General features: G+C 42.0%; 1 protein-coding gene across 7 annotated transcripts; it reads left to right on the forward strand.

Annotated features, from left to right (window-relative positions):
• Positions 1–27,302, forward strand: BROX (BRO1 domain and CAAX motif containing). Of its 7 annotated transcripts, XM_075925245.2 has the most exons (14): positions 1–225; positions 3,101–3,236; positions 5,205–5,311; positions 5,808–5,904; positions 7,353–7,448; positions 8,784–8,856; positions 9,369–9,474; positions 9,948–10,037; positions 11,459–11,544; positions 13,221–13,302; positions 18,880–19,030; positions 21,559–21,718; positions 22,166–22,214; positions 23,205–27,302. In XM_075925245.2, the coding sequence occupies exons 2-13, from the start codon at positions 3,136–3,138 to the stop codon at positions 22,211–22,213; spliced, it is 1,197 nt and encodes a 398-aa protein (XP_075781360.1). In that variant the 5' UTR covers positions 1–225; positions 3,101–3,135; the 3' UTR covers position 22,214; positions 23,205–27,302. The 7 variants fall into 7 exon arrangements, with proteins under 7 accessions (XP_075781360.1, XP_006115655.2, XP_075781356.1 ...); XM_006115593.4 differs by lacking the exon at positions 22,166–22,214 and having other exon boundaries at positions 3–225; XM_075925241.2 differs by lacking the exons at positions 1–225; positions 22,166–22,214 and adding an exon at positions 1,697–1,838.
• The last annotated feature ends 35 nt before the right edge of the window (positions 27,303–27,337 follow it).

Genomic DNA, 27,337 nt, shown 5'->3' on the forward strand with positions numbered 1-27,337 from the left:
CACGTGGTCAGCAGGCGACTGTGCGCCTGGGCCGGCTACAGTCACTACCGCGGTTTGGGGGTTGCCCGTGTCCTTCTGACTCGCGCGGCCCCAGCTGTTCCTGCGCCGGCGCTCGCGAGCCCCATCTCCTGCAGCCGGAGCAGGGGTTGGCCTGCGCCTTTCGGCGGTAACCAGACTAAGGGGGCTGGTTCAGAAGTGCCCGATCCACCGCTGCTCAGCCCAAAGGTGTGTGCGCGGGGGTGGCTATTAGTTGCTATTAGAGGGCGAGTTTCCGTGCAGGAGAAAAATCAATCCCCTCGCTGTTAGCGTCTCCCTTTCCTCCTCCTTTGTTCCCACCACTGTAGTAGTGAATCACTGGAATGGGTTACCTAGGGAGGGGGTGGAATCTCCATCCTAGAGGTTTTTAAGTCTCAGCTTGACAAAGCCCTGGCTGGGTTGATTTAGTTGGGATTGGTCCTGCCTAGAGCAGGGAGCTGGACTTGATGGCCTCCTGAGGTCTCTTTCAGCTCTATGATTCTATGTTTAGTAACCCCTGCTTCATACACACATTCCCTTCTTTCACTAGGGTCTGGTTTCATGCAGTGGTTTAGTCTCCTCTCCTAAGACCAGATCTGTGTATATTTTAGTTGTGAAAGGTTTTAATCAGGCTGCTCCCTGAGGCCAGTAGAGTTGCTCACCCAGAATGCCCATGAGGAGCAAACACAACGGGCTGGGGATTCTTCCCTTAGTGGTCCCTCACTGTGAGAATCGGCTGCTCCAATCTGTAGTTCTAGAGAAGGAACGGATGCGGTTGGAGGTGTTGTCCAGTCTTATTTAGTAACGATAAATTGCCCAGGGAGGTTGTGGAATTCCCATCTCTGGAGATATTTAAGAGTAGGTTAGATAAATGTCTATCAGGGAGGGTCTAGAATTAGGTCCTGCCATGGGGGCAGGGGACTGGACTCTGACCTCTCCAGTCCAAGTATTCTATGATAATGGGAGCTCAGCGTGTGCAAGAGCAGTAGCATTGCAGGTGCACAAATCTAGTGCAGGAGAACTAACCTGGTATAAATAAGGTGAACTCGAACACTGTGGCTGGATAGATGTTAAGTGTGCGGAGTTTCTGAATTTGATGGGGGTTCTGTTAATAAAGTGTAACCTATTTGAAGGGAGCAACGGCTTTGGGAAACAATGAGCTGTGCTCTCCTTTCCTTTGGACTGGCTGCTCACTAACCCTTAGGAGAGGCTGAGGTCAGGAATTCAACCTGTCCTCAAATCTGGCTCCTAACAGCCTGGCTCACGTGGAGGGGGATACGTTTGTACCCTCTACATCGCTGTGGCATAGAGCTGGCTTCACAGTTCACTCGCTGCACGTGGGAAAACGGAGAAAGGGGGTGCTGAGATGGGCCAGGGCTTGCTCTGGGCAGTGTGTGACACACGCAGCCCTCGGCAGGAGGGACTTGGCCGGATGTTTCAGCCAGACACTCGCTAATTCTCCGCGGATTTGCTCATTCAGTTCCTTATAGGCCTCGAGCCGGGTGGGGTGGGAACCCCTCCTCCTTCACGTTCCGGGGCGTGCGGGAGAAGCAAGTCTCCGTGCGCACCTTACTCGCCAGAGGTGCGGGGGAAGCAGTTCTCTAGCCCGGCGGGCACAGATCGATGCACCCGGTTGTGCGCAGCCTGCAGGGTCTCAATAAGATCGACTCTCCTCTACTTGTGCCTGCGTGGCGGCGGCCATTTGGCGCGAGGCGCTGGCGTGGGCGCCACACTGCGCCGGCGCACGCGACGAGGGCGGAAGTAGGGCTGCTCGGGGAAGGGCGTGTGAGGCTGGGAACAGCGAGGGCGGAAGCGATCCCGTGGTGAGCTGCTGCTCCGCCCGAAGCTGGCTCGTCCGCGGGGGTAAACAGCAGCCCCCGCCCCCAGTGTACGAGAGCGCGGCGGGGGCGCCCGCGGGATGCGAGGCGGGACGGGCCTCGGTTGCTCTGAGCTCGGCCTGGCGCTCGCGCTGGGAGTCTTGGCCTGTGAGGGCGCGGGGCGGGGCGCGGCGCGGCGCGGCGCGGGGGCTGAGTCCTGTTTCTCCAGCGGGGCACCACAGACTGGGCAAGGCCGGGAGAGGGGGTCTGGGGGCCCTGCTCCAGGCCAAGCAGCACCCCGCTCTGGGGCTGTGGTCGCGGGCTCGCTGGTGATGCACGAGGGTGGCTCTAACTCTTCCAGCTGCTCGCCACACTCGTGTTCGTAGTGTATGCAGTGCACCGAAACACATAGCTATGCTACCAAATGATGGACAGACTCATCCAGCTCTTGACTCGGCAGCCTTACAAGATCTTTAAGGTTTCCCTGGTTTCTAGGTCTTTAAATATTCTGTGTCCCTGGGTATCAGGGTAATCTAATACAAGAATTATTGTTGAGGGATGGTGCATATTGTAAAATGACATTATTTATAGTTGTTCTGAGCACTTTCTTTGGCCATCTTTTTCCTTGTAATAGTAATCCACACAGCTTCTGGGTGTAGTTCACTGTCCCACTTAGTGGCACTTTAGAGCTGAGAGAGAAGAGTGTGTTCTGCAGCCTTGGCTGAGAGCTAAGCAGGCTTTTAGCTCAACAGTAGAGGCTTATGCAGTCAACTCCAGAGGTCCCAGGTTCGGGGCATTACATAATGCCAAAGGAAGAGATTCCTTTCTCCAAAGTTGTTAAAGTGACAGTTTGCTCAAAAAGGTATAGGCCACATCAATCAAACTATTGCCTTTCCAGATAAAGGTGGGGAAAAAAGCACTTCTAACTTCTCCTAAAAGTATGTTGCTATATGTAAGTACACATCAGATTACTAGCTGTTTTGATTGTGGTTGAGCATCCAGTCTTTTGTTAAAGGGAAAGTCACTGTAAAGAATGTGAGACTTCTTGGTGCAGTGGCAGCATGGGAGGAAAGGCAAGTAAAACTTTATGGCCTACCACCTTAAACAGTGTGCTTTGTAGTATAGTAAGGTCTTGCTGCTGTGGGCTTTCCTGTGCAATAATGTATCTTTCATGCACTTTATAGAACCAAGTGGAGCAACAAATGTTCCATTTGGATAAGAGCAGCACCCCAATTACTATCAAGTAACTGTTTACCTCTGTTCCTTAGGTTTTCAATAAATAGCATTTCAAACAGTGGGAGAAATGACCCATTGGTTTCATCGCAACCCATTAAAAGCTACGGCTCCTGTCCCATTCAATTTCTATGGCGTAACCACCAGTCCCGCTGCAGCGAAGATTTGCAAGTAAGTGTGTTTCACACTAACACTGTTTCTCCCCATCCCCCCAGTGTTCAGAGTGTATTATGGACATCTTTTAAGTATTGGTTGAATACACTAGAGATTTGTAGACTGGAAGACAATAAAACACTGATGGAATTCTCAGCATACAGTTCTAAAGAAGAGTTAATCTAATCTTACAAATCTGATGCTGCATAACACAGTCTTTGGAAACAAAACAGAGGCTAAAAGGATTAGATGTTCTATCACTTTTTGCTGAGCATGTATTGTATTGCAGAAGGATTAGTGTAAGTAATTTACATAAATGAATAAACTAAAAGTCTTCTATTGTAAAGATAGGAATGGCTCTGAAAAAGCATTTAAATCAAGTTTATAAATACAGATTACAATTCCATCTATTCATGTAGAGCAGTGATCACCAACCAGTAGATTGGGATCTTCTGGTAGATCTTGGGCCTCTGACAGATGATCCTAACTAGTTTGGCCAAGAGGTTATCAAGTGCCAGCACTTCAGCTGTCTCTCCCCTCACTGCTGCTCATTTCTTGCCCTTTGCCTTGGAGCTGCCCCTCCCCCAGGGGAGCCTCCTGCTTTCTGGGCAGGGAAAGGAGAGAAGGGGCGCTGATGTCAAGCTGCCTCCTCCCACTTTGTATCCTTTCTCCACGAATCAGAGAGGGGACACAACAGGACTTGGAATGGAGTTTGCTGGCTGCTTTAGGGAGTGGGCCAGGGCCAGGGTAGGGGTGAGCCTGCCTTAGACCCACTGCACCACCAACCAAGAGCCACCTGAGGTAAGCTGTGCCTATTTGGAGCCCACATCCTGAAACCCTATCCCAGTCATGAATCCCCTCCGGCACCCCAAGCCCCTGCCCTAAGCACCCCTGCATCCAAACGTCTTCCCAGAACCTGCACCTAGAACCACTTCAGTCCAACTGCCTGCCCCAAGGTCAGCTCAGAGCCTCCCTCGCACTCCCGATCCCTTAATCTAAGACCAGATCCTGCACCCCAACCCTCTGCCCTAGCCTGATGAAAGTCAGTGAGGACAAGTAAGAGAGGGAGAATGGAGTGAGCAGGGGTGGGGCCTCAGAGAATGGGAGGGACTGAGGCAGGGCAAGGGTATTTATATTTGAGGTAGATCTTGGATTGCAGTTAAATTGAAAAAGTGATCTTGTGCTTAAAAAGGTTGGAGTCCAGTGATGTAGAGTAAAATTCCAGTGCTGATAGGTACCTTGGCCATGTTTACATCTCTGGAGAGGACAAATAGCAGTTCCTATGCATGGCAGTACACAGTCATATGGCTTCATGTGCAAAAGCATGCAAATCAGTTACACTGTGTGTGTATTAACAGAGACTGAGTCAGGGCTCCTTGGTTTTATCCTGAACTTCTGTCATAGTCTTGCTATGTGGTCTTGGGCAAGTTACTTACCTTCTTTGCTTGCCTGGGTTTTTAGATCTGAAATTAGTATACTACTAATCTGTCATGTATTGTGAGGCTTAATTCATATTAGCAATGTAATTTGAGATCTTTGAATAAACACAGTGATAAAAATTACTATTGGAACGAGCTAGTACAGATTGTAATTAGAATTACACACATTCTAGTGGAATATCAATGATGTGGAAATCTCTCTGACATTTTGGGAGGATAACAAATATTTTTTTAGTTGGATGTGTTGAGTAAGCAATAAAGTTCTTCATTTACTAAAACTGATAACTGCTGTATATTGTGTTCAAAATTAGTCGTACTTTAAACTGAAAATACCAGTGTTGATATGAATGTTGGATTCTACAAGAGATTAAAAAACATGTTGCATCTGATCCCTCCCTGAGAAGTGTTTGATATGTCTCTTTTTTCCCCCAAATTGCTGTCTCGTATATTAAATTGATTCTGCACTTAGCTAAAAGGATAAGAGAGAGTGTTATGTATTTAAAAGATCACCTTTTGTGTAAAATTTGTTGATGTTTTCTTTATGTAGTGATTTAAGATCATCTAGAGCACAGATCTTGGAGCTGTTTACTGATTTGAGTTGCAATCCAGAAATGATGAAAAATGCAACTGATATGTACTTTTCATTCTTGCAAGGTAAGAATTTTGAAAACTGCAGTAAAAGGTTTAATGAAATTCATAATAATTTGTTATACCAACTTATGTAGGGGCACTGTCTGTTCACCGGGAAATATGTCTCCTGTTCCTGTCACCTATTATGGTCTTAGAAGCCTTAGTCAGCATCCTGGCAATACTAAAAGCTTAGACAATCCTTTGCTCTCTTCCTTTTAACCAAGTGTTCCAGATTAGGTATCTCAACCATCTGCTTTTTTGGGGAGGAAAGAAATTCATTTCCCTTGTCTCTGACTGTATTGTGTTACTTCTAAAATCAGGTCTATAACTTCTCTCAGCATAGAGAGATTATCATATCAAAAGTATAAAATAGTATCAGGTTTCACATTAGGTAGTTACTTTTAAGGAGTAACATGAATGGTCTGAGAGACTTTTGCTGTTCTACTTGCTTCTTTATATCACTGTCTTCTAATTTTTAAATGGCTTGTTGTCATGTGTTTTGTGTTTGTTTTTTTGACAGGCTTTATAGTCTCATTGGATAACTCTTCCCAAGACTGCAAGTTGCGATATATTCAGAATTTTAAATGGACAGACACATTACAAGGACAAGTTGCAAGGTATATATTCTATAGAGCAGTGGTCTCCAACCTTTTTACATCCAAGATCACTTTTTAAATCTTAGAACAAGCAAAGATCTATTGCCCCATCCTTCCCCAAAGACCCCACCCCTTCCTTGAAGCCTTGCCCTCTCTATTCCCCTCCTCTCCATCACTTGCTATCCCCAGCCCTTATACACTCTACACTGCCACTTTTTTTCCCAATTCTTATGTAAGAAGAGGTTTTTCCAACATTTGGCCTGTCTAGACTGGACCAAATGTTAGAAAAACCCCTTCTTTTGGAATCCACCTTATTCCTCATGGAATGAGAAATATAGGGGTTACCGAAAGAGTATGTTTGCTCTTCCACTAAGAAAAGAAGAAGAACAAATGCATCCTTGGATGCAGAATAGTTTTTCCAGGATATCTCTGGAATGCCTTGCAATCGACTGGTCGAGCCCTCACAATCGACCAGTCGATCGCAATCGACTGATTGGTGACCATGGCTATAGAGATTGCAATGTTTGTGGCCAGTTTCTTTAGATTATAATATAGATCTGCCACTATAGTAAATGTTGCATGATGTGATTATTAAGTAGTTACCAAGAGGCTGATTACATTAACATTTTAATAATTGTTTTGCTTTTCTGCTTTATATCTATTACAGTGTTCTTTGAATTGTAAAGTGCCTCTTTCTTTTATTTATGGTTAAAACACTGCATTGAAAGGGTGGATCCAATCTGTTGGGGCTTTCTATAATCTCTATTTACAGTTGAACACAGGCTAATTGTTATAGTGAAAAATAGGAAATACTTCATATTTTTAATTGTGTAGTTAAGAATGAGAGTTTATATGATTGTAGCGGTGTCTGGTAGCTGGAAATCTGAAACTTAAGTCTTACCTTTATACTTTCTGGTGATAGTCTCACATTCCAATTGTGTCTCACCTGAGATGAAGAATATTGATAGAAATGTAGCCGTGTTAGTCTGGTCTAGTCGAAACAAAAAACAGGACTATGCAGCACATTAAAGAGTAACAAGATGGTTTATTAGGTGATGAGCTTTCGTGGGCCAGACCCACTTCCTCAGATCAAATAGTGGAAGAAAATTGGCATGACCATATATACCAAAGGATACAATCAAAAAAATGAACACATATGAAAAGGACAAATCAAATTTCAGAACAGAAGGAGGATGAGTGGGGGAGGTAAATGTCTGTGAGCTAATGATATTAGAAGTGATAATTGGGGAAGCTATCTTTGTAATGGGTAAGGTAATTAGTGTTTTTGTTAAGATCTAGGCGTAAAGTGTCAAATTTAAGCATGAATGACAGTTCAGAGGATTCTCTTTCTAGTCTGGTGTTAAAATGTCTTTGAACAGTTTATACAAATTATAGAACTTGCCTAAATAAAGTGGCAAGCATGACATTGCTTGTGTGACCTTTTTCGTTGTTGTTGGTTTTTGCTTTAGTGCCCAGCAGGATGCTGTGTTTGAACTGGTTTCCATGGGATTTAATGTGGCTCTGTGGTACACAAAATATGCATCGAGACTGGCTGGAAAAGAAGAGTAAGTGTTTTCCTCCATTAGCAGTTCCATTGCAATAATACCCCAACAAGAAGGAAATCCTCTTTTAAAGCAGACTTCATTCACATGCTTTATCATTCAGATGTACTCTGGCTTCTTACTTCCCCAACAAACTTTCTTGTTGTTGCAGCATATAACCAAACACAGTGCATGCACCAAATTTCTCTACCTCACATTGAAATACACAATTTAAACTTTAACCACATTTTTATAAACCTGCTGTTCACTGAAATCTAGGACTGTGGTGTGTTCTATACTGGCTTAGGACCGGTCAGGGCAGGTGCTGTTATCTACTGCGTAAGTAGATTTTTTTTTTGCCATCTCCACTTTGTGATTGTGACAATCCGCAATCTATGCACCACGTTGTTGCGGAATGCCCAACACAAACATTTATTGGCTCACTGGAGGATATCCACAATCTAACCAGTGACGCTGTTCGCTGACTGGACAGTTTTGACATCCAACTTTGAAGAAATACAGCGTTGAACACAACATTAAAGATAGAGACTGAAATGTAGAATATTTTATTTCTGCATGGAACAGTGTCACATTGGAGAGAAGACTAGTTTCCCTTGTGTTCACATAGTTTCTCCAGCATCTTTTGCTGCCAACCCTACCTCCTTGGCTTCCCATAGCACCTGTTGACTGGGCAGAGCTGGAAATTCGGCTAGCAGCATTGATGAACAGAAGAAACTGACAGAACTTGACAGTATTACTAGCTTTTCATTATAGGGGTAAAATAAATTGTAGGAAACTGTGTAAATAACTTTTTGCAACTTGAATTAAAAAGTAGCTTCAGACATTCTCTAAGTGAGAAGGTTCTAGTCACTGTGGCTCTTTGCATTAACTTTTGGAGATTTCTCCCCCTGAAGGAAAATCATAATGTTTTCTATGAAAACTATTCAATATTAGGCTGAAAATAAATATAGAAAATTCAGTTCTCCAACAATGAGCATGATTAATGCCTGGATTTAGCTTTGAAATTTAAGTTTGAACCAGAGGATTGTAGTCCTGCTTAAAGTGCAAACATGAACACGGCCACTATGGTGCTTTCATAGGTAGCATTTTGCTGAGGGAAAAAGTACAGCCAAGCAATGCTAATAAAGGTCAAGCAATAAAACTATAAGAATAGTTAACAAAAAAAACTGCTCTGTAAGAGTAAGGACAAAATCTCAGGTCTTTAGAATTTCAGATACAAGGCTATTAACCAGTATATGAGTAGTCAAAGTTTTTTGTAAGATTATGAGCTGGTAAATAATTCTGCTGTGTAATATTAACTTGGATGCAGAATTGCATATTTCATTAAACATTTTTCAGTATAACAGAAGATGAAGCAAAAGACGTTCATAGAAGCTTGAAGATAGCAGCTGGGCTTTTTAAACATCTAAAGGTAGAAAACACATCTTTACTCCTATATTTTCAGTTTACTTCTGCTGGAATTCTACAAGTGTTGCATTTGAAGCCATATGGATTCTGTTGCAGAATTCCAACAGGTTTATCAGTTGTAAGTTTCTCTGTAGAGAGACTTTGTCTTCTCCTTGTCCTGTATAACACTCAGTGAATTGTTAGTGTGTTACATATAACTTCTAAAAAAAAACTTTTGGGTCATATGCAGGGGATTTATGCAATGATAATGGAGCTTTTGGATGCTGTGGAAAATAACAAGCCATCAATTTGAGTCACTCTACTAGTCAGTTGTTATGACTGGCTATTAATCAAACTAGAAAGGCAATTACAATAGTGTATTATAGTGACCTGGCCACCAATTAACTTGACTTAACATCGCTTGTAGTTGTACTTATTTAGTAATAAAAAGTGTATATAGGGGAAAAAAACTTAAATGTAATAGTGGTGTCTTTTATTTGAACTAACCTTGAAAGTGACAATCTCTGTATTACTTAGGACAGCCATATCCCCAAATTGATTACACCTGTAGAAAAGGGAAGGGATTTAGAAGCTCGACTTATAGACTCCTACATCATCCAGTGCCAAGCTGAAGCTCAAGAAGGTAAAAAAAAAGGGCATTTATCTGTGGATTTCTCTTGTAGTTCATGATGTCTCTTGGATAGTGAGAGCAAAAGTACTATAGTTTGGGGTTGATTGTGTACACAGAATCCAAATTTTCACTTTTGTTAAATGCCAATAAGACATTGGAAATATTTGTTGATTTAATTTCAAAGAAGTTCTGTGGGAGATTCTCAGTCTCAGGCAATCTTGCTCAATGCTGTATTCAAGCATCTAGTAAACTGAAAGTCCAAATATTTTGAAATAAAGAAATTGAAAACTAATCTCCCTGCAGCCCATTACTGCTCACTCATTTGGTGCTACTCAGTTATGCCTTAATTTTGTGTCTAAACCTTGCATCAGTTGTCAGAGCACACCATTATTTCTGTGCTATTAGAACTCAGGAATTCAGATTGTTAAATACTTAATTAGGTTTGATGTGACTGTCTGCAATTACATTTTTGTTAATGATTTTAGTGACAATTGCCAGAGCTATTGAGCTGAAACACAATCCTGGTCTGATAGCTGCTTTAGCCTACGAAACAGCTAATTTCTACCAAAAAGCTGGTAAGTTAAATTACATTGTTATTTAAGTCCTTAGTAATTTAATTTGCATACCTTACAGAAAACAAACAAATAAAACACTGATACTGCAATCAAGAGAGGTAACCCTGTTGCAATTTCTTTGTGGACAGCATTAACAGTATCATCATCAAATGTTAATTCTCAGTACAGTAAAACTCCATTGGTCCGGCATCCAATGCTCCGGCACTCCTGATGGTTCAGCACCATCGGGAACCCGGACGTGCTCCGGGCAGCCGGACATTTAGAGCTGCTCTGCCCCCGGCTTCCCTGATTCAGCTGCTACTGAAACTGACCAGCAGCTGAAGCGGGAAGCCGGGGGCAGAGCAGCTGGGGTGCTGCCGGGTTGGTCCCATAGCGCCACCCCTCGGCGTTGCGGGACCAACCCGGCAGCACCCCAGCTGCTCTTGGGGACGCCTGGGGAAGAGCAGCTGGGGTGCTGCCGGGTTGGTCCCGCAGCGCCGAGAGGTGGCGCTATGGGACCAACCCAGCAGCACCCCAGCTGCTCTGCCCCAGGCGTCCCCGATTCAGCCGCTGCTGAAACTGATCAGCAGCATCTGAATTGGGGACGCCTGAGGCAGAGCGGACTATCGGAAGGGGGGGCTATGAGGGGTCTGAGGTGGCACCCCCCCCCCACCCCATACTCCTCATTGCCCCCCCTTCCGATAGTCCAGCATATTTGATAATCCGGCACCCCCTGGGTCCTAAAGATGCTGGGTTATTGGAAGTTTCCTGTATAACAGATTTATAGTGGACGAATCTAGAGACAGTCCTACTGGCTCTGTGGGATTTTGTTCTGGTTCTGTTCTTCAGTGAACTGCTATTATAAGTTAGTAGACAAGAGGGAATGATGGAAGTTAAAGGAATGTCTTGAGTTGTTCGACAACAGCTCCTCAGGCCAAGATTGGCTTTTTCCTATGGGAAAACTTGTACTGGTGTGTATATACTAGTTTAAATTGGGGAAAATAAATTTATTAGACTATATTAATGAAAACTACTGAGAAATATTTAAAAGTTTGATAAATTGCAGTAATATGATCTGTTTAATTTTAATTAAAAGGTAAGAAAAGCTTCAGTCTAAAGCTGTATTCTTTTGCCTTACTTACCTCAAACAGAAACTAAACCTTTTGAATCAGGGAATTCCTATGCTTTGTTTAGCAATGAAAATTGCATATTTGTTTAGCAAAGGGGAATTCCCAGATTTTTAAAAATAATTGTTTTTTAGGTTTTTTTTAACTTGATGTTTTCATGCAGCTTAAATCTCTTTGCTGCTTCAGGCATAATCGTTGCACTTCATTGAGGTTATAGCTATGTCATACTTCTGATCTATAGACAGACGCAACTAGATGAGTGCTGCTTTACATTTTTTTAATGACTTAGAAAAAATATTGTTTATGTAATTCTAGATCAAATGTTATCCAGTTTGGATCCAGCATACACTACTAAATGGAGAAAGTACCTACAATTGAAGACAAGTTTCTATATGGCCTATGTGAGTACTCTGTGGCTAATCTGAATGCTTCAGAAGGGTTTCTAAGGCTTACCTAGAAGTTGGATGGGGAATGGGAGTCAGTTATCATTTCTTCTTGTCACCACATTACAAAATGATGTATTGCAGTCCCTTTAGTACTTAAAATACATGTTCTAGAATAAAATGCAATTTGTGCCGTGCGGAATTTAGTGTAGTTACTCACCTCCACGAGAGAGGCAGGTCAGTTTGAGTATTTTACACTTGTGCTCTATTCCCTGCACTGATTCCCAGTCTGCTTCCAGATGCAATTCAGAGTTGATTATATTTCTAAATGTATGGATAAGTTATAATCTGATATCAGTTGCCATCTCCATGCTTTCTTGTATCGTGTGTGTTTTGCTAGTTCATGATTTATCTCTTGGCGTGACATTCTCCATCAAGGACCAGTAGCTCTGTACTGTAAATAGTTGCAGCTTGTGGTATTGCCATATTTTGGTTTTGAAAATAAAAATGCTTTGATTTTCTCTTAGTTTGGGTCTGTAACCAGAAGCTGTTTGTTTTGTGAATGGATGAGAAAGTTATGGTTGGGCTGTGTTTGATTTGTGCTATTTATTAAGACCATCCATATGAAATTGGTTTCACAATATAGCAGGTAATATATATGTTGCATCTTGAGACTATTTCTATTAGTTTGGGTCTGTAATGGGGCTAGACCCTAAGGCCATAGAGAAGTCCTCCAGGAGGCTAGAGAGGCTCTAGAGGAACCAGCCTATCACAGGCCAGAGGAGACTACAGAAGAAGCTGCAGAAACAGAGGCAGCTCTGTTACAGCCCAGACCTGGAAGGGAGAAGGTCAAGGGGGCTGGCTAGCAGAACCAGGGACAGCTCAAAGTGGGGAGCTGTTCAGGACACTGTCTCTAGGAGGAGAAGCCCTGGAGGCACTACTCTCCCACTGAGTGGGGAAAGAGACTGAGGGAAACAGATTGAGACTGGATTGGACTCAAAGGCACTCTGCAGAGCATACCTGGATGGGCCTCTGTTAGAGGTGTACCCGGGAAAGGTGTTGTGAATGCACCTAAGTCTGTGAGACTCAGCTGGAGGGCTGAGTAGCTGCAAGGCTTTTAAGACTGAGGCAATGGAGGAACCCGCACTCCACCAAGCAGGGGGCGCTCATGAGAGGCGAGTGCCCACTCCCGTTACAGGGCCTCATCTAAATTGTGTGTTTTATAAAATGGAACATTTGATATTGCACTCCAGTAGGAACCCTATTTGTGCATAAGAGCCCAAGTAGTTTTAGAAAAGGGAGAAAATATGAGTGTGGTGATGTCCTACTTGGAAGTTGCTGTAACAATTCAGAAGATCAGGAATGTTTCTGTTGCCTTTCTGAATTGAGTAATTTTTTTTCATAAATTTGAAATTATGGTACCTGATTCTCACCATAAAAACAACTGAGTTTCTTCTCTGCTGAAGGGACTTTCACTTAGGCACCAGTGAGTGCTGCTTCTTGCTACTTCCTTGCACCCCCTTCTGGTTGACTGTGCAACTATTGGCAGCCTCAGAGAGATGCAGATCTTGCTATTCTGGCTTGTGTTAAACTGTGCAATGATCTCCATCCAGTGAGGAGTAAAATGGCAAAACTGATGTGGTGCCAGGAAATTGGCAGTTGACGGCAGTACCTGCATTATTCTCTCTCATCAGTCATACTGCTACCATGGTCAAACTCTGCTGGCCAGCGATAAATGTGGAGAAGCAATCAGATCTCTGCAGGAATCAGAAAAATGTAAGTATGATTGCCACATTCTCAAATCTCTCCTGGAACATCTGCTGTTGTACTGGTTAGAGAATATTTAAAAAGCTTTAGTTTTCATACTTCAGAGTAGCTCACAAAATAGCAAATATTTGTGTTAAAACCAAATTAACACATTATCAAGGTTGTATTACAGTACGCAATTAATGCATACTAGCGCGCTCTAATATTAATAGACCCATTCATTCGATCACCGGATTATAGCGGGCTCTAAAATCAATAAAGACCTTTAGAGTCCTTACACTGTGTCCAGAGTCTACAAATGTGTAGTACAAAGAAAATACACAGCAAGGAGATGAATGTCAATCTGCTACACCCCTATTTGGGAGGATGATATAACCCAGCAATGGGCAACTTAGGCTTGTGAGTGGGCCACATGAGTGGCCCTCCTTCATCTCAATGGACTGCAAGATTGTCATAAATAAGGGTGGGGTAGTTTTGCTAACTACAGTGTACTAATTGAACTTGTAGCAGCACTTTGATAGGATGCAAGGGGAACACACGACTCTGTCGTTGTGTTCAATCAGCACTTACCTCACTTCACATGCCCTTGCTTGTCATGCATGACGCTTTAGTAATACTGGTATGAAAAAACTACATAGATGGAAACCAGTGGAATCTGGCAAACCTGCACACAGGCAACAGTAAACAAAATGTTTCATGGACCACACACACAACCCCGATGAGCTGCATGTTGCCCACCACTGATACAATCCCTGTGGTAAGTGCATGTTCCTGATAGGTAGGCTATACATCATACTGCAGCAAAATTAGGCAAATCCTCACTAAACTTGGGGGTTACAAGGTAGGGATGTCTACGTGGACTATATGGTTAACCGATAAGCCTAGGCTTTATCAGAAGCAGCAAGTGTGGGGGAGCAGGAACCAATGCTGGGGGAACTAGTTTAAAAGCTGATTTCCCCCCAGTACCGGCTCTGCAGTGCTGTCTCCTCGCTGGGGGGCAGGTAGGGGAGGCAGCCGCAAAGCAACCTCTGTCGCAGTGAGCCTGGGCCTATCGTGGCCAGAGGCTGCTTCACAGTAGCAGCCCCTGTCCGTGAGGTGTCAAAGTGCTCTGCAGGCAGAGACTGCTCCGCATCCCACCTAGAAGCCTCTGTCTGGAGCTCGGGCCCCATATCACCCACTAACAGGGTCTACTGCCACCCCACGCTGCTGCCTCTGTATCAGAGGCAGCAGTGTGGGGTAGCAGGCAGCTGGTCTGCACGGGGAACTTTTTTTAAAAACTGGCTCCCCTTGTGGACCAGCTCCCTTGGCCACTCCATGCTCCTGCTTCTGATACAGAGGCAGCAGTGCAGGATGGCAGGGGGCTCTTTGAGAGTGGGGCTGGGAGCGTACTGGCTGACAGCCCTGCCCCTAGAGACTATTGAATATTTGTGTAACCACAAAGATTTCGTGCGGTTACATGACTGTTCAATTACCCAATAGCTAACATCCTGATTACAAGGCATGGCTGCTAGATTTTGCTTATTGAGGTGGAAGGCACTGTTTTCCACATTGTAAGATTGCTCTCGTCCAGTGATAGAATGAATGAGTCTATTAATATTAAGGGATAAAATAGAAAGATGAATACTCCTGTTGAAAGTAATAGTACTTGGATACTAGTGAATTTAAAAGCAGTATAAATGTATTTCTTTGAACTTATTATTCTATTTCTAATGATGTCTTCTGTAAACCCATGGCTCTCTTCCTGTTGGTATTGTAGACTTGTAGAAGAATTTGACTCAAAAAAACTCCGAGTGTAGAAAATGTACTTTCCCTACAGGTTTTGCACCTTCATTTTGGCCTGGCCAGTTTGAGTGGTGCCTGGTGGTACTAATGGTCTTACTAAGATGTAGTTAAAGGCTGAAGTTCCTGTGAGAGGGAGCATGTTCCTTCAGTTTGTGGAAGGAGAGAGATCTACAGGGAGGCTCCATGAGGAGATCCAGTGATCTGTAGGGGTCAGGATCACCGAGAACTGTGGAAAGAACTGTCTGCTCACCATGTAAAAAGGCCTGACTGGAGCAACCTGCACTGGAGGGCAGAAGCTTTAAGAGAAGGCTGAGGAAATGCCAGGCAGTGGGACCTAGGTTTGGAACAAACTATGATCCCATTAAAGGTTTTACTCATTTTAAGTTGACATTTATACTCTGATGATTTAATAAACCTGACCCAAGAAGGGATGTTGTGTGACTTGCATGACAGTCTGGAAAGTCCAAAAAAGCAGTTGTTGGAAAGTCCAAAAAAGAGAACAGAGGCAGGATCCAACACCAGACAAGGGATGGCCTTGTTACATCTGGTAATGCAGTATTTCGTTTTATTATAATGTATTTTATCCTGTTAGCCTAGAAACACCACATAAATTCAAGCTCTTGGCAGGCTTTTAAAAAGTGTGTTTTAAAGATAGCATCATTGAGAGTTCTTTTAATGACCTGAAAATCATAAGGGAATCCTACAAAAAGTGGAAGCATGGATGAAATGCTGAGGAGGAGTTAAAAAAAAAAAACAATAGCACAAGCCATGTAGGAAAAAAATCAGAGAGCCTATAGCACACAATAAATAACATCTAGCCAAGGACATAAGGCATTAAGAGGTTCTTCAATTATATTACAAGTAAGAGAAAGATGAAGGAAAGTACAGGTCCTCTATTTGATGAGAAGTTAATAACTGATAACATCAAGAAGGCTTTGATGTTTAATGCCTGTGTTGATTTAGTCTTCACTAAAAAGGTTAATGGTGAACAGATATTGAATATAATTAATATTATGAAAAAAGGAAGGAACGCAAAGCAAAATGAAAGAGGACTATGCAGCACTTTAAAGACTAACAAGATGATTTATTAGGTGATGAGCTTTTGTGGGCCAGACCCACTTCCTCAGATCAAATTGTGGAAGAAAATTGGCATGACCATATATACCAAAGGTACAAAGTGGGTCTGGCCCACGAAAGCTCATCACCCAATAAACCATCTTGTTAGTCTTTAAAGTGCTGCATAGTCCTGTCTTTTGTTTCAGCAAGACCAGACTAATATGGCTACATCTCTATTACAAAGCAAAATAGAGAAAGAACAAAATAAAGAAAACTTATACAGGTTGAGAACCACTAATCAAGCTACTTTACCGTTGTGGGCCACTTCCAGTGCTTACTGTGTGATCCTGAGAATGTCTCAGGCTGCAGATGTGTGCTGATAGGGTTGCAAGTGGCCCATGGGATAGATTCAAGTTGGCAGGGCCTGATAAGACTGTATGGTTCTTAAGGAACTAGCTGAAGCAATTTCAAAATGGAGGACAGTTGAGATCTCAGAAGACAGGATAAGGGAAAACAAAATATCTTGACAAGGAAACAGAGAGGATCCAGGGAATTATAGATCAGTCAGCATGACTATAATATCTGGAAAGATACTGAGATAAATTATTAAACAATCACTTTGTAAGCACCTGCAGGATAATAGGGTTATAAGAAGTATCCAGCATAGATTTGTCAAGAACAAACCCAAGTCTAATTTTCTTCTTTGACAAGGTTAGTGGCCTAGCTGATGGGGGAAATAGTAGATGTGATCTATCTTGATCTTTAGTAAGGCTTTTGACACAGTCCCACATGACATTCTCATAAGCAAACTAGGGAAATGTGCCCTAGCCAACACTACTGTGAGTAGGTGCACAGCTGACTGAAAAACCATGCTCAAAAGGTAGTTATCTATGGTTTGCTGCTAGGCTGGGAGAGTGTATCTAGAGCAGTTCTGCAGGGGTGAGGTCTGGGTCTAGTGCTATTTAATATAAAATTTGCAGATGACATCAAACCGGAAGGAATTAATAGAATTTTGGAGGACAGGATTAGAATTCGAAATAGCCTTGACAAAGTAAAGAATTGGTCTGAAATCAAGATAAAATTTAACAAAGACTGTTTGCAAAGTACTTCACTTAGGAAGGAAACATTCAATGCACAATTACACAGTGGGACATAACTGGCTAGGTGAGGGTACTGCTGAAAAGGATTGGGGGAATTCTAGTGGATCGCAAATTTAATACAAGTCCGCAATGTGGTTCAAATGTGAAAATGGCTAATATTCTGAGGTGAATTAGCAGGAGGGTTTTTTGCAAGTCACAGGAGGCAATTGTGCCTCTGTACTCAGCATAAGGCCTCAGCTGGAGCACTATGTCCAGTTCTGGGTGCCACACTTAAGGAAGGATGGGGACACGTTGGAGAAACTGTAGTGGAAAGCAACAAAAACAATAAAAAGGAAGGATTGAACAAATAGAAGGAAATCAGTTGAAAAGTCTATACTTGGCAAGAGTTAAACTAGGTAGTTTTGCCTTGGATTAGCTCTTTACTAAAATAACTCTTGCATTTCTAGAGAACACTTTCTGCTTCTCTGATAGACTAAGCAGAATAAAGCGTCATAGAAATACATCCATTCTTAGGCCAGGTCTACACTGAACCTGGAAGGTCAGCTTAAGGAACGCAATTCTAGTTACGCAAAATGCATAGCTAGAGTCAGTTTATCTTAAGCCGAGCTATGGAGGCGTCCACACGGTGGGAGGCTGCTTCCCTTACTCCTTGCAAAAGGAGTACTGGATGTTGGCAGGAGTTGCCCTCAGTGGTAACTTTACAGGTCTATACTAGAAAGCTAAAAGATCGATCTCTGGAGCTTTGATCTCCCAGTAAGCATAGGCATGCCCTTAGATTTTTCCCTGGGGGCTCGTCTAGACTGCATTCCTCTCTCGAAAGAAGAATGCAAATGAAGCAGATGGAAAATTAAAAGGAAGTGCGGATTTGCAAATCTCGTGCTTCATTTGCATAATCGCATGAGAGCGCTTTTTCAAAAAAGGATTTTTAAGAGAAAAAACCCGCAATCTAGATGGGGTTCTTTTGGAGGGAAAAAGAACCTTTTTTCGAAAGAACCCTTACTCCTGAAAAAATGAGTACAGGTTCTTTCTAAAGGGTGTTTTTTTTTGTTTTTGTTTTGTTTTGTTTTTTTTGAAAGAATCCCATCTAGACTGTGGGGTTTTTTTTTTAAAAAAAAAACGCTTTTTTGAAAAAGTGCTCTCATGTGATTATGCAAATGAAGCATGAGATTTGCAAATCCGCTCTTCATTTGAATTTTCAATCTGCTTCGTTTGCATTCCTCTTTTGAGAGAGGAATGCAGTCTAGACATGGCTTTGGTCTCTCAGGCACAACTATGTATCTCAGGCTTACTTAATGTTCTTGGCTTATTAATAGGCCAAACACAATACTGTTCCTCTCTGTCTGTCCCTGAATTCTTTCAAGACTGCGTTCTGTTCCATGGTTGCATAGTTCCAGTTCTTGTTTTACAGTTCCACTTTTACTTATCTCTACAAGTAAGAATTCTTCTCTACCCTCCGCATTCAAAAAGTTGACTTTCCATGACTAACATGAATGTTTTGGCCATGGTTGGAGACGTTACCCTAAAACCAACTTCTTCTGCTTTATCTATTCAGAATCTTGAAAAGATTACTGGGTGTGTTGCAATTAAAGCAAGAGATAAGTACAATTTTATGGCCAATTGTAACTTTTTTTAACATTGTTTTCTTAAGTTTTTGTCAAGGCTGAAGCATTATGCAAAGAATATGGTGAAACCAAAGGGCCTGGGACTACTGCCAAACCCTCTGGCCACCTCTTCTTTAGGAAACTAGGAAGTCTGGTTAAGAATACCCTAGAAAAATGCCTGAGAGAAAATGGATTCATGTGAGTATATATTCCCTGCTTGTTACACTATTTTACACATTTATTTTTAAAATCCCTGATTTATTATTATTATTTGTAAGATTAGATTAATTTTACAAAGAACAGTTTTGCCCTAAATAAAAAACTTGTTTCAGTGTGTTAAAGGAACTGGAAGAGTGTCTACTTTCTGTATTTGTATGTTATATAAGGAATTGTTGAATTTTGTCTTGGCTTGTGGCTTTCTAAACTTAGCTGTTGTTAAAGTCAGTTAATCAGTGGTGTAGCCTGAGCTGTGTGACCTTGTTAATTGCCATGTGCCCAAGTAACTATGGTAAATGGGGCATTCAGTTAACTGATTTATAAACTTACTCTTGAAGAGGCATCAACTTTAAATCTAGTAAGCTCAGAATACTTACAGGAACTACACCTGAATTCTTCTGAATCCTCTTGCCAGTTGTCAGGCTTTAGAATTCTCTTTTTTTTTTTTTTTTTTTTTTTTTTTTAAATAGGAAATGTTTCCCCTGGTGCTGTGTAAAACCTATTCAAATAAGGAAACTTTCTGAACACAAGTGCTGTCAAATACACACAGAACACTAAAAATAGAGAAAAGTGTTTTGCTAATCTTCAGTTATATGGATTCTATTTGACTTGTGACAGCAGTATATAAAGAGATTCATAGAAGTCTGATGGTATGTCCCTTTTAAAAAAAACAACAAAACACAAAACCTGACAGATGCCCAAGGCCTGTCCACTGAGATGTTGTTCATGCCATACTGATGACATAGCAATAGTCACAGAACTCTGTTAGAGCATAAACATAATGTGTGTTGACCACAAGGTAAATGTCAGTTTCTATTGTGTGGTGTGGTGTTGCAAAAGAGATAAATATACAATACAAGTTGGACCTCCTTGGATCGGCACCCTTGGGACCGGACCTGTCCAGGATGAGGGATTTTGCCAGATTGGGAAAGGTCATTTCTGGGGACCCTTGTCACTGCTCCCCCCCAGTCATGTCCTCACTGGCTTCCCCTGTTGCCGGCCCTTCCGCACACAGGACTCTTGTCCCCATCGTGGCAGCCCCGCCGCCAGCACGTGCAGCCCCCACTGCTGGGCTCCTGACCTCGTGGGATAGCCCCCCTTCTGGGGTCCAGCTGTGCTGCTGGGAGACAGTCCTGCTGGGGCTTCAGCTTCAGTTGGCAGCTCAACAGGCAGCAGCAGGGCTGCCAGGCTCTTTGCTGTGCTGCCAGGCAACAGTCCCACTCCAAGGTTCCTGGCTCTACCACCAGGCAGCCTTGTGGTCAGGCTCTCAGGCCTGTGGGGCAGCTGCGCTGCCTTCTAGTCCCACCATGCAGTTGTGCCACTTGGCAGTAGCGGGGCTGCCAGGCTCCTGGTTGTGCTTGCCCTACCGCTGGGTGGCAGCCCTACAGCTGGGCTCCAGCCCTGCTGCAGGGCGCCCAACCACCAGCGCTCTACTGGGACTCTCTGGTCCTGGGACATCCGTGGTCTTGCTGGACCAAAGAGTCCTGGTAAAGAGAGGTTCAACCTGTACTTCCTTTTATGTTTTTTGATCTAGCAAGGCTCTCTGGCCATTGCAGTGTTACCAGCATTAGTGCATGCTGGCACGCCAAGTATCTGACTTCAAAGAGATAGAGGGAAATTTTTGCTTCTGTGTCTTTTCCTTTCTCCTATGGTATTCTGACCCTAATCTGGATTTTTATTTTAAGCGTATTTAAATTGAAACAACATTTATCTCCACTTCTACCAAAACAAAAGGGAGAAAACCAGTCTGATGGAAAAGTCTAAGGAAGCCAGTTGGGAGGAGAGAGAATAAATGGAAAATTGTCTCTGTGAAGCAGCAGGGAAACCATACTGAAGTGAATACCTCTTCATAATACCAACATTAAGATCTTTAAATAAAATGGGACTATTTCAGCAATAATAGTATGGTGTAGGGATGTAACAATGTAGTCAATAAACCAATTAACGGATAAGCAAAAGCTAGAGACTACATGCATTTCCCCCACCCCTCTTGCCAGGACCTACCCCTCTTGCCAGGACCTACCCAGTTCTGCGTTTAAAGTGTGTTAGGAGCCAGGTAGGCAGGCAGCCCAGCTCAGTTCCAGCTCGTGCTGGGTCCAGGAGCTCAGCCCCACCTCTGGACAGGCTGAGCTGTCTCTGTGACAGGCAGCTGGTCCATGAGAGGAGCTGGTTTTTTAAACTGGCTCCCCTCATAGATCAGCTCCTGCCTGACACCTTGCACTGCTGCCTCTGTTACAGAAGCAGCAGTGCAGAGTGGCAAGAGGCTCCTTGGGAGTGGGGCCAGAGCGTGCGGGCCGCCGGCCCCGTCTCCAGGGCCTATAGAATAATTGAGTAACCAATAATTCATTAGGCTAATCAACTTCAATTAACTGATATTTAACATCCGTAGTATGGTGCCTTTGTGAGTGGCCAGATTATTCCCAAAGTGAAGAAAAATGAACTGAAATGTATATATTCTGTCTGGAAGTCTTTTGTTTACTCTGTTTTTAAAAAAATAAATTTTGTCTTAGTTACTTTCAGAAAGTGCCACCCGAGGCTCCTCAGCTAGAGCTGAAGGCGAACTATGGCCTAGTAGAGCCCATCCCTTTTGAATTTCCTGCCTTGCATGCACACTGGACCCCTGAAACACTTGCTGCATTTGATCTCACCAAGAGGCCAAAGGACGACAGCGTAAGACTATTTTACTTAATATTGTTCCTCCTCTTTCTCCCATCCCTTTTATCTACTGCATAGTTGAGAGTTGATACTCAGCTATTCCACCAGTGTCCTCTGCTCTATCCTACCCAGTAGGACAAATTCAGACATTGTGGGAGAGGAATGCAGGGCGATCAGGAAACTTGGGATCTATTCCTGCTTCTACAACCTGACTAGGTGCAAATCACTGAACCTCTCTGTGCCAGAGTCCCCATCTGAAATAATGCTTTCATGCCTCAGGGTGTAAAGGTTAAATTAAATGGAGCTGGGGAGGTACTGAGGTACAGGAGCTAATGCCAGAGCCATGGGGCAGCTTAATGTAAATAATTAAAAATTATCTATGTGGGCACATAATGTTAATGCATCTGTTTTTAGTTTGAGGTATTGGACATGATGGTATCAACTATCTAACATGCCTTTTAGAGCACTCTTCATTCAAGTCATCTTTTAAGCCTTGCCACATCCCTGTGAGGTACATAGTGGAATTTTCCACTTCAGCAAAGGCAGTCAGTCAGTTATAGGTCATAATCTAAGATCCAATCACCTTCTCTACAGATTGAGCAACTTCTGTTAGTCCAGAGTCTAGAAGCTACATTGTTTCCTAGTTGTCCTTGGCTCATATAGTGAGATTTACCTTTTTGGTAAAACACTCGGGGCTCGTCTACATTGGCCCCTTTTCCGAAAGGGGCATGCTAATTTGACAGGTCGTAATAGGGAAATCCGCGGGGGATTTAAATATCCCCCGCGGCATTTAAATAAAAATGTCCGCCGCTTTTTTCCGGCTTTTAGAAAAGCCGGAAAAGAGCATCTACGCTGGCCCCGATCCTCCGGAAAAGGGCTTTTTTCCGGAGATCTCTTATTCCTACTTCAAAGAGATTTCCGGAAAAGGGCTTTTTTCCGGAGGATTGGGGCCAGCGTAGACGCTCTTTTCCGGCTTTTCTAAAAGCCGGAAAAAAGCGGCGGACATTTTTATTTAAATGCCGCGGGGGATATTTAAATCCCCCGCCGATTTCCCTATTACGACCTGTCAAATTAGCATGCCCCTTTCGGAAAAGGGGCCAATGTAGACGTAGCCTCGATGTCTATGAATGAAAAGTGCTATATAGGAGTGAGGTGGTTACGCAGCCAGCCTGCATTACTTAAAATAGACTTTAAGGGTGATGTGGTGAAGAAGGCAATGGCCTTGAAACACACTGCAGCTGTACTTCTAAAGTAGGTGCAGTAAATTGGATGAACTTAATTTAGTCCATTCTCTCTTGTCCATTTCAAGCCATCCTGAAATGCAACAAATTTAAATTTTTTTGTTAGAAACCAGAAAGCCCTGAGCTGGGAGAACAGAGAAGACTAGTTGAAGTATATCTAAATTCTGCATGGCCTCGCTGCTGTAACCCTATATATGAACATTGCGTGAAAGCCATGATTCTTTTAATTCATCTTTTTCAAACTCTTTTCTTGTCTGCAGGCTAAGCCAAAACCAGAGGAAGAAGTGAAACCGCTCAAAGAACCAGATATAAAGCCTCAAAAAGACAGTGGATGCCAGATCTCTTAAACATTATAAGTGCTTTGAATTCCTTTTACAAGTTGTATTTAACAAACTCTGGGGCTTTCATTTCCAATCTCCTTTTCTAATTCTTCTTAACCTTAAAGATTAATTCATTGATTTATGTTTAGTTGAAGTCTCTTCATTGAAGACATGGCTAGATTTATAAATGAAATTATTTATAACCATACTTTTTGTTGTTTTTAGTTGGGACCTCAGAATAAACTCAAATGTCCTCATGCTATAGAAAGAGTTTTAAGTTTGGTTCTCAGGTTAGCTTCTGTACAGAGAATAGCATACTAAAATTAGTATTTCCTGCCATAGGCAAAAGGAAAGGAAAAGGTGGTAAAGTGAAGGATGTTGTTTCTTTCCATGAGATTTAATTCTTCTTATCAAGTACCCAAAATGGAAAAAGTTGCGTATAGAAATTTGCCAGAAGCAGTTTTTTGTTGTTTGTCTCATTTCTAATCTGTTGTTCCTGATTAATAAGAAGAGTCACTCACAGTTGGGCTTTATCCATATGGAAACTTTTATAGGGAAGACACTTCACTATGCTTCTTCAGACGCAGAATTTCTCCATAATCTGAATGCAATTTATATTCAGTTGAAACAACTGGACACTCCCTTCTATTTAAATTTTCCCCATGCCCAAATTCATAGTAACCTGCTTTCTCTGTAGCTTGTTTATTTTATCCAACTGCTTACATTTAAGCCTTTTAATCTCAAATGGGGAGTCTGCTGGTGGCATGAGAGACTGAGGCAGCAAATTAAGTGGAAAAGATCTTAAAATGAATAAATCATGGTGTCAGGCTTCCAGACTTTCAGAGTTTAAGGTCTGGAATGATTGAATTATGGGCAATTTAAATTGGGTGACTTTTTAGAACTTAAATGACTGTATTGGGCTGTTATTAATGTGCTGTGTTTTCAGTTGGATAATACCTGCTCTGTCAATGGCTTCACAGTGCTAAGACAATATGTGATGCTGGCAATTCATCACAAATGACACCCGGCTCTAGGTTTCCTTTTCTAGAAACATAAATAGCATCTTCACCCAGATTCCTTGATAAAGTGCAGCTGTGGAAAAAATGACCGCAGGCAAGATTAAGGCTGGTTTGAGGAGGGAGGTGCTCAGAAGAACTTGCTATTTCTATAACTTTTTCCATAATTGAGGACTTAAGCTCTCAGACAAATTCGTTTGCAACCTTGGTGTCTTATGAGCATTCAGCAGTAATGAGTCCAAAATAACTGTAATAACTAAAACGTCTGTTTTCATTTGTAACTGATCAGAAAATTGTCTGGCACACACAGCTAATCACAGTGATCCATGTTTGTATGTGTGTCTTCCAGCTTGATCTCTGCAAATCATTGCACCTAGGAATGAAGATACACACCTTGAAAAAGCTTCAGCTGATAACAAACACAGCAACCTATGTGATTAGTATCACAGGGTACAAGGAAGGTATGCGCCAGTGCTCTGATTCTGTTCAGTACAGAGTTCGGTTCAATAGCTGTGTCTTGATATTAAAAATCTTCTGTGGGACTGGACCCACCTGCCTGGCAGTGTGTGACCTTCCGTGGTCCCCAACAGCTGGAACAAAGAAGCAGTTGGCCAATTAGAGACAATTTATGAGATTGGGAAACAGAACTTTCACAGAAACTGGACCGAATAGGCAACTCATTGTTCCAAGACACAGGAATGATTGTGGTACTAACCAATATGGACAGATCAAATGCAAAACTCATTTCCTCAATTATACCTTTCTCCTAATCAGTTCCATACACATGTCCCTATAAACTACTCAAACTATTTCTCCCCCAGGTTATGAAGGACAAGATCATTTCTGTTGTTTAAATATTTGAGGAGGTTAGGTGTTGAAAGGCAGAAGTTTTGTTGCATCTCAAGTTTTGAAGGAAGGGAGCTGAGTATGTTTGGCCAAGGTTTCACCAAGTGTTGATTTTAGTGATAAACTTCTAGTCTCCTGAATAATTATGGGGGCCAGTTTAGAATCTCTAACATTGGTAGAGGCGATGGAGTTGAAGATGAAGGATGGGTGTAGAAAGTGAGACAAATTTGTATCATTGCCACAAAATTCTAAAGCATATTATATCCTATAGCTACATGGCTTTCATTTTACTAAAGGATTAGCTGTGATTAGCTCCATGCTCCCATCTTATGTTTTCAGTATGTACTTTGTTACTCTTTTGTTCTTAATATACTTGTATTGAGGCATTTTTCTACTGACTTGACAATTCTTCTTCTAATTTAAAGTTAAGATTTTAGTAAAACAGTTTTCAGTTCTTAATGGCTGTTGCTGACTTGCACAAATTCACTTGTTTTCATTTTCTTGCACCTGCAGTGAGGCATTTGACCATGTGTCTGTGCAAGTTTCTTCATGAGATACAAATCTGTAGTTTTTGGGTTATCACTGATTTCCCCAAAGGCATTCAAAAATTGATTTTAAGAATTTGCATATTTACTGGCATTTGGACCCTGGTATTCCTTATTTTCTATAACTAAATGGCTTGTTTGAAATTCACTGTAAATGTTGGTTGACTATGTGCAACTTAAGTGTTATACAGTCCTGTCTGTAACCTTGTGTTGGTCCTAGGCTGTAGCTGTTTTCAGCAACCACAAGAGAGTTAACTTTTTAATACTGACCTAAAGGAATGAGTGCTGTTAAACTTTGCTTCTCAAGACTGACCTTATTTCCTTGTATTTTAAAGCCTATGGTACATAATAAGTAGTCTTGCTTGTGGGCATGGAATATATGCATTGTTGTTATAGCCATGTTGGCTCTGGGATATTAGTGGGACAGAGTGGGTGACATATCTTTTATTGGACCAACTTCCATTGGTGAGACACAAGCTTTTAAGCTTGCAGAGTTCTTATTCAGGTCTAGGACAGTAAGTGTGTCACAGCTAACTACTGTGACATTTTTAGTACCTTTCAAGCTCTCTGTAGCTTGAAAGCCTGTCTTTGAAGTTGGTTCCATAGAAGATATTCAAGAATCCACCTGGGAAAGGAATAGAGACATTTTAGTCTGAAAATAAGTAGAGGATGCTAAACTGTAATGTGATTCCTTTTTGATTTCTTATGAAGAGGAGAGATTTTGTTAAGGTATTTAAATAGACACTATTCTTTGAGTTACCTATTCCATTTGCTTAAACAGTTAGCCTGCTTGGGAGTGGGTTGGAACTTCAATCTGTCTGCATATATCTATATATAATACATTTCCTTCTGCTGAGGTTTTTTTAGTACTTTTTTAAAAGATAATGTATTTCATAAGATGACTTCTTAATATTTATTAATATCAGCATTAGTAGCCTCTGCTTTCTTATAAGGCTTTAGTGATGGCACAGTTTTACACTTAGTTACACCTGAAAAAGTTAATGTAAATGTCTGAGGTCTCACTTGTGCACTTCACAGTGGAGGCAACATTTACACCTATAAAGAAGGCAAGCACTAGAGTACAAGCTGATCATCAGGCTCTTGGTACTTTGTCTAGGGGCTCATAACTTAATAATTAAAGCAAAACATGTCCTTTATAGGAAAATATTTTGAACACTTGTGATACGTGTCTCACTCCATAGTCCATGTTACTAAGTTAACATGAAATATAATCATTTAGCATCTAACACTCTGTACATCCAAAGGACTAAAACTGGTTCTTGAATGTGCATGCCCATCTCTCATGGACTTCTATTGGAGTCTTGTATGTGCATCCAACTGTAGGATTTAGTCCACTTAGATATTTAGTACAATTAATTGGCTGATGTGTCATGGCAATATCTGTGCATAGTCAAAGAAAGCAGAGACTTGTGTTTATGTACAGTATTGTCTAGCCAACTTTGCACTTTAGAAACTTAATTCATTTTCAGTACTGTACAATATGCTTGTAAATACTCCTTTATTTTTGTTTCTGTTGTACTGATTGCAGAAATGTGATACTAGTGAGATTTGATGGGAAAGCATTAAAATTAAAATGTATGTATAAAATAAACTGTTAATGCAACTCTTGATATACTTCTTCATTTCTTAATATACATTAAGGCAT

The sequence above is a fragment of the Pelodiscus sinensis genome, chromosome 3 (genome assembly GCF_052426305.1).
Source record: "Pelodiscus sinensis isolate ZL-2025 chromosome 3, ASM5242630v1, whole genome shotgun sequence".
In the NCBI taxonomy this organism is placed as follows: domain Eukaryota; kingdom Metazoa; phylum Chordata; order Testudines; family Trionychidae; genus Pelodiscus; species Pelodiscus sinensis.

Bases quoted from the DNA above. Each gene is read 5' to 3' on its own strand.
- BROX (XM_006115593.4), top strand. From the start codon at position 3,136: ATGACCCATTGGTTTCATCGCAACCCATTAAAAGCTACGGCTCCTGTC. The intron at 5,905-7,352 runs GTATATATTCTA...TTTTTGCTTTAG, and splicing joins TTACAAGGACAAGTTGCAAG to TGCCCAGCAGGATGCTGTGT. The intron at 11,545-13,220 runs GTGAGTACTCTG...CTCTCTCATCAG, and splicing joins CAAGTTTCTATATGGCCTAT to TCATACTGCTACCATGGTCA.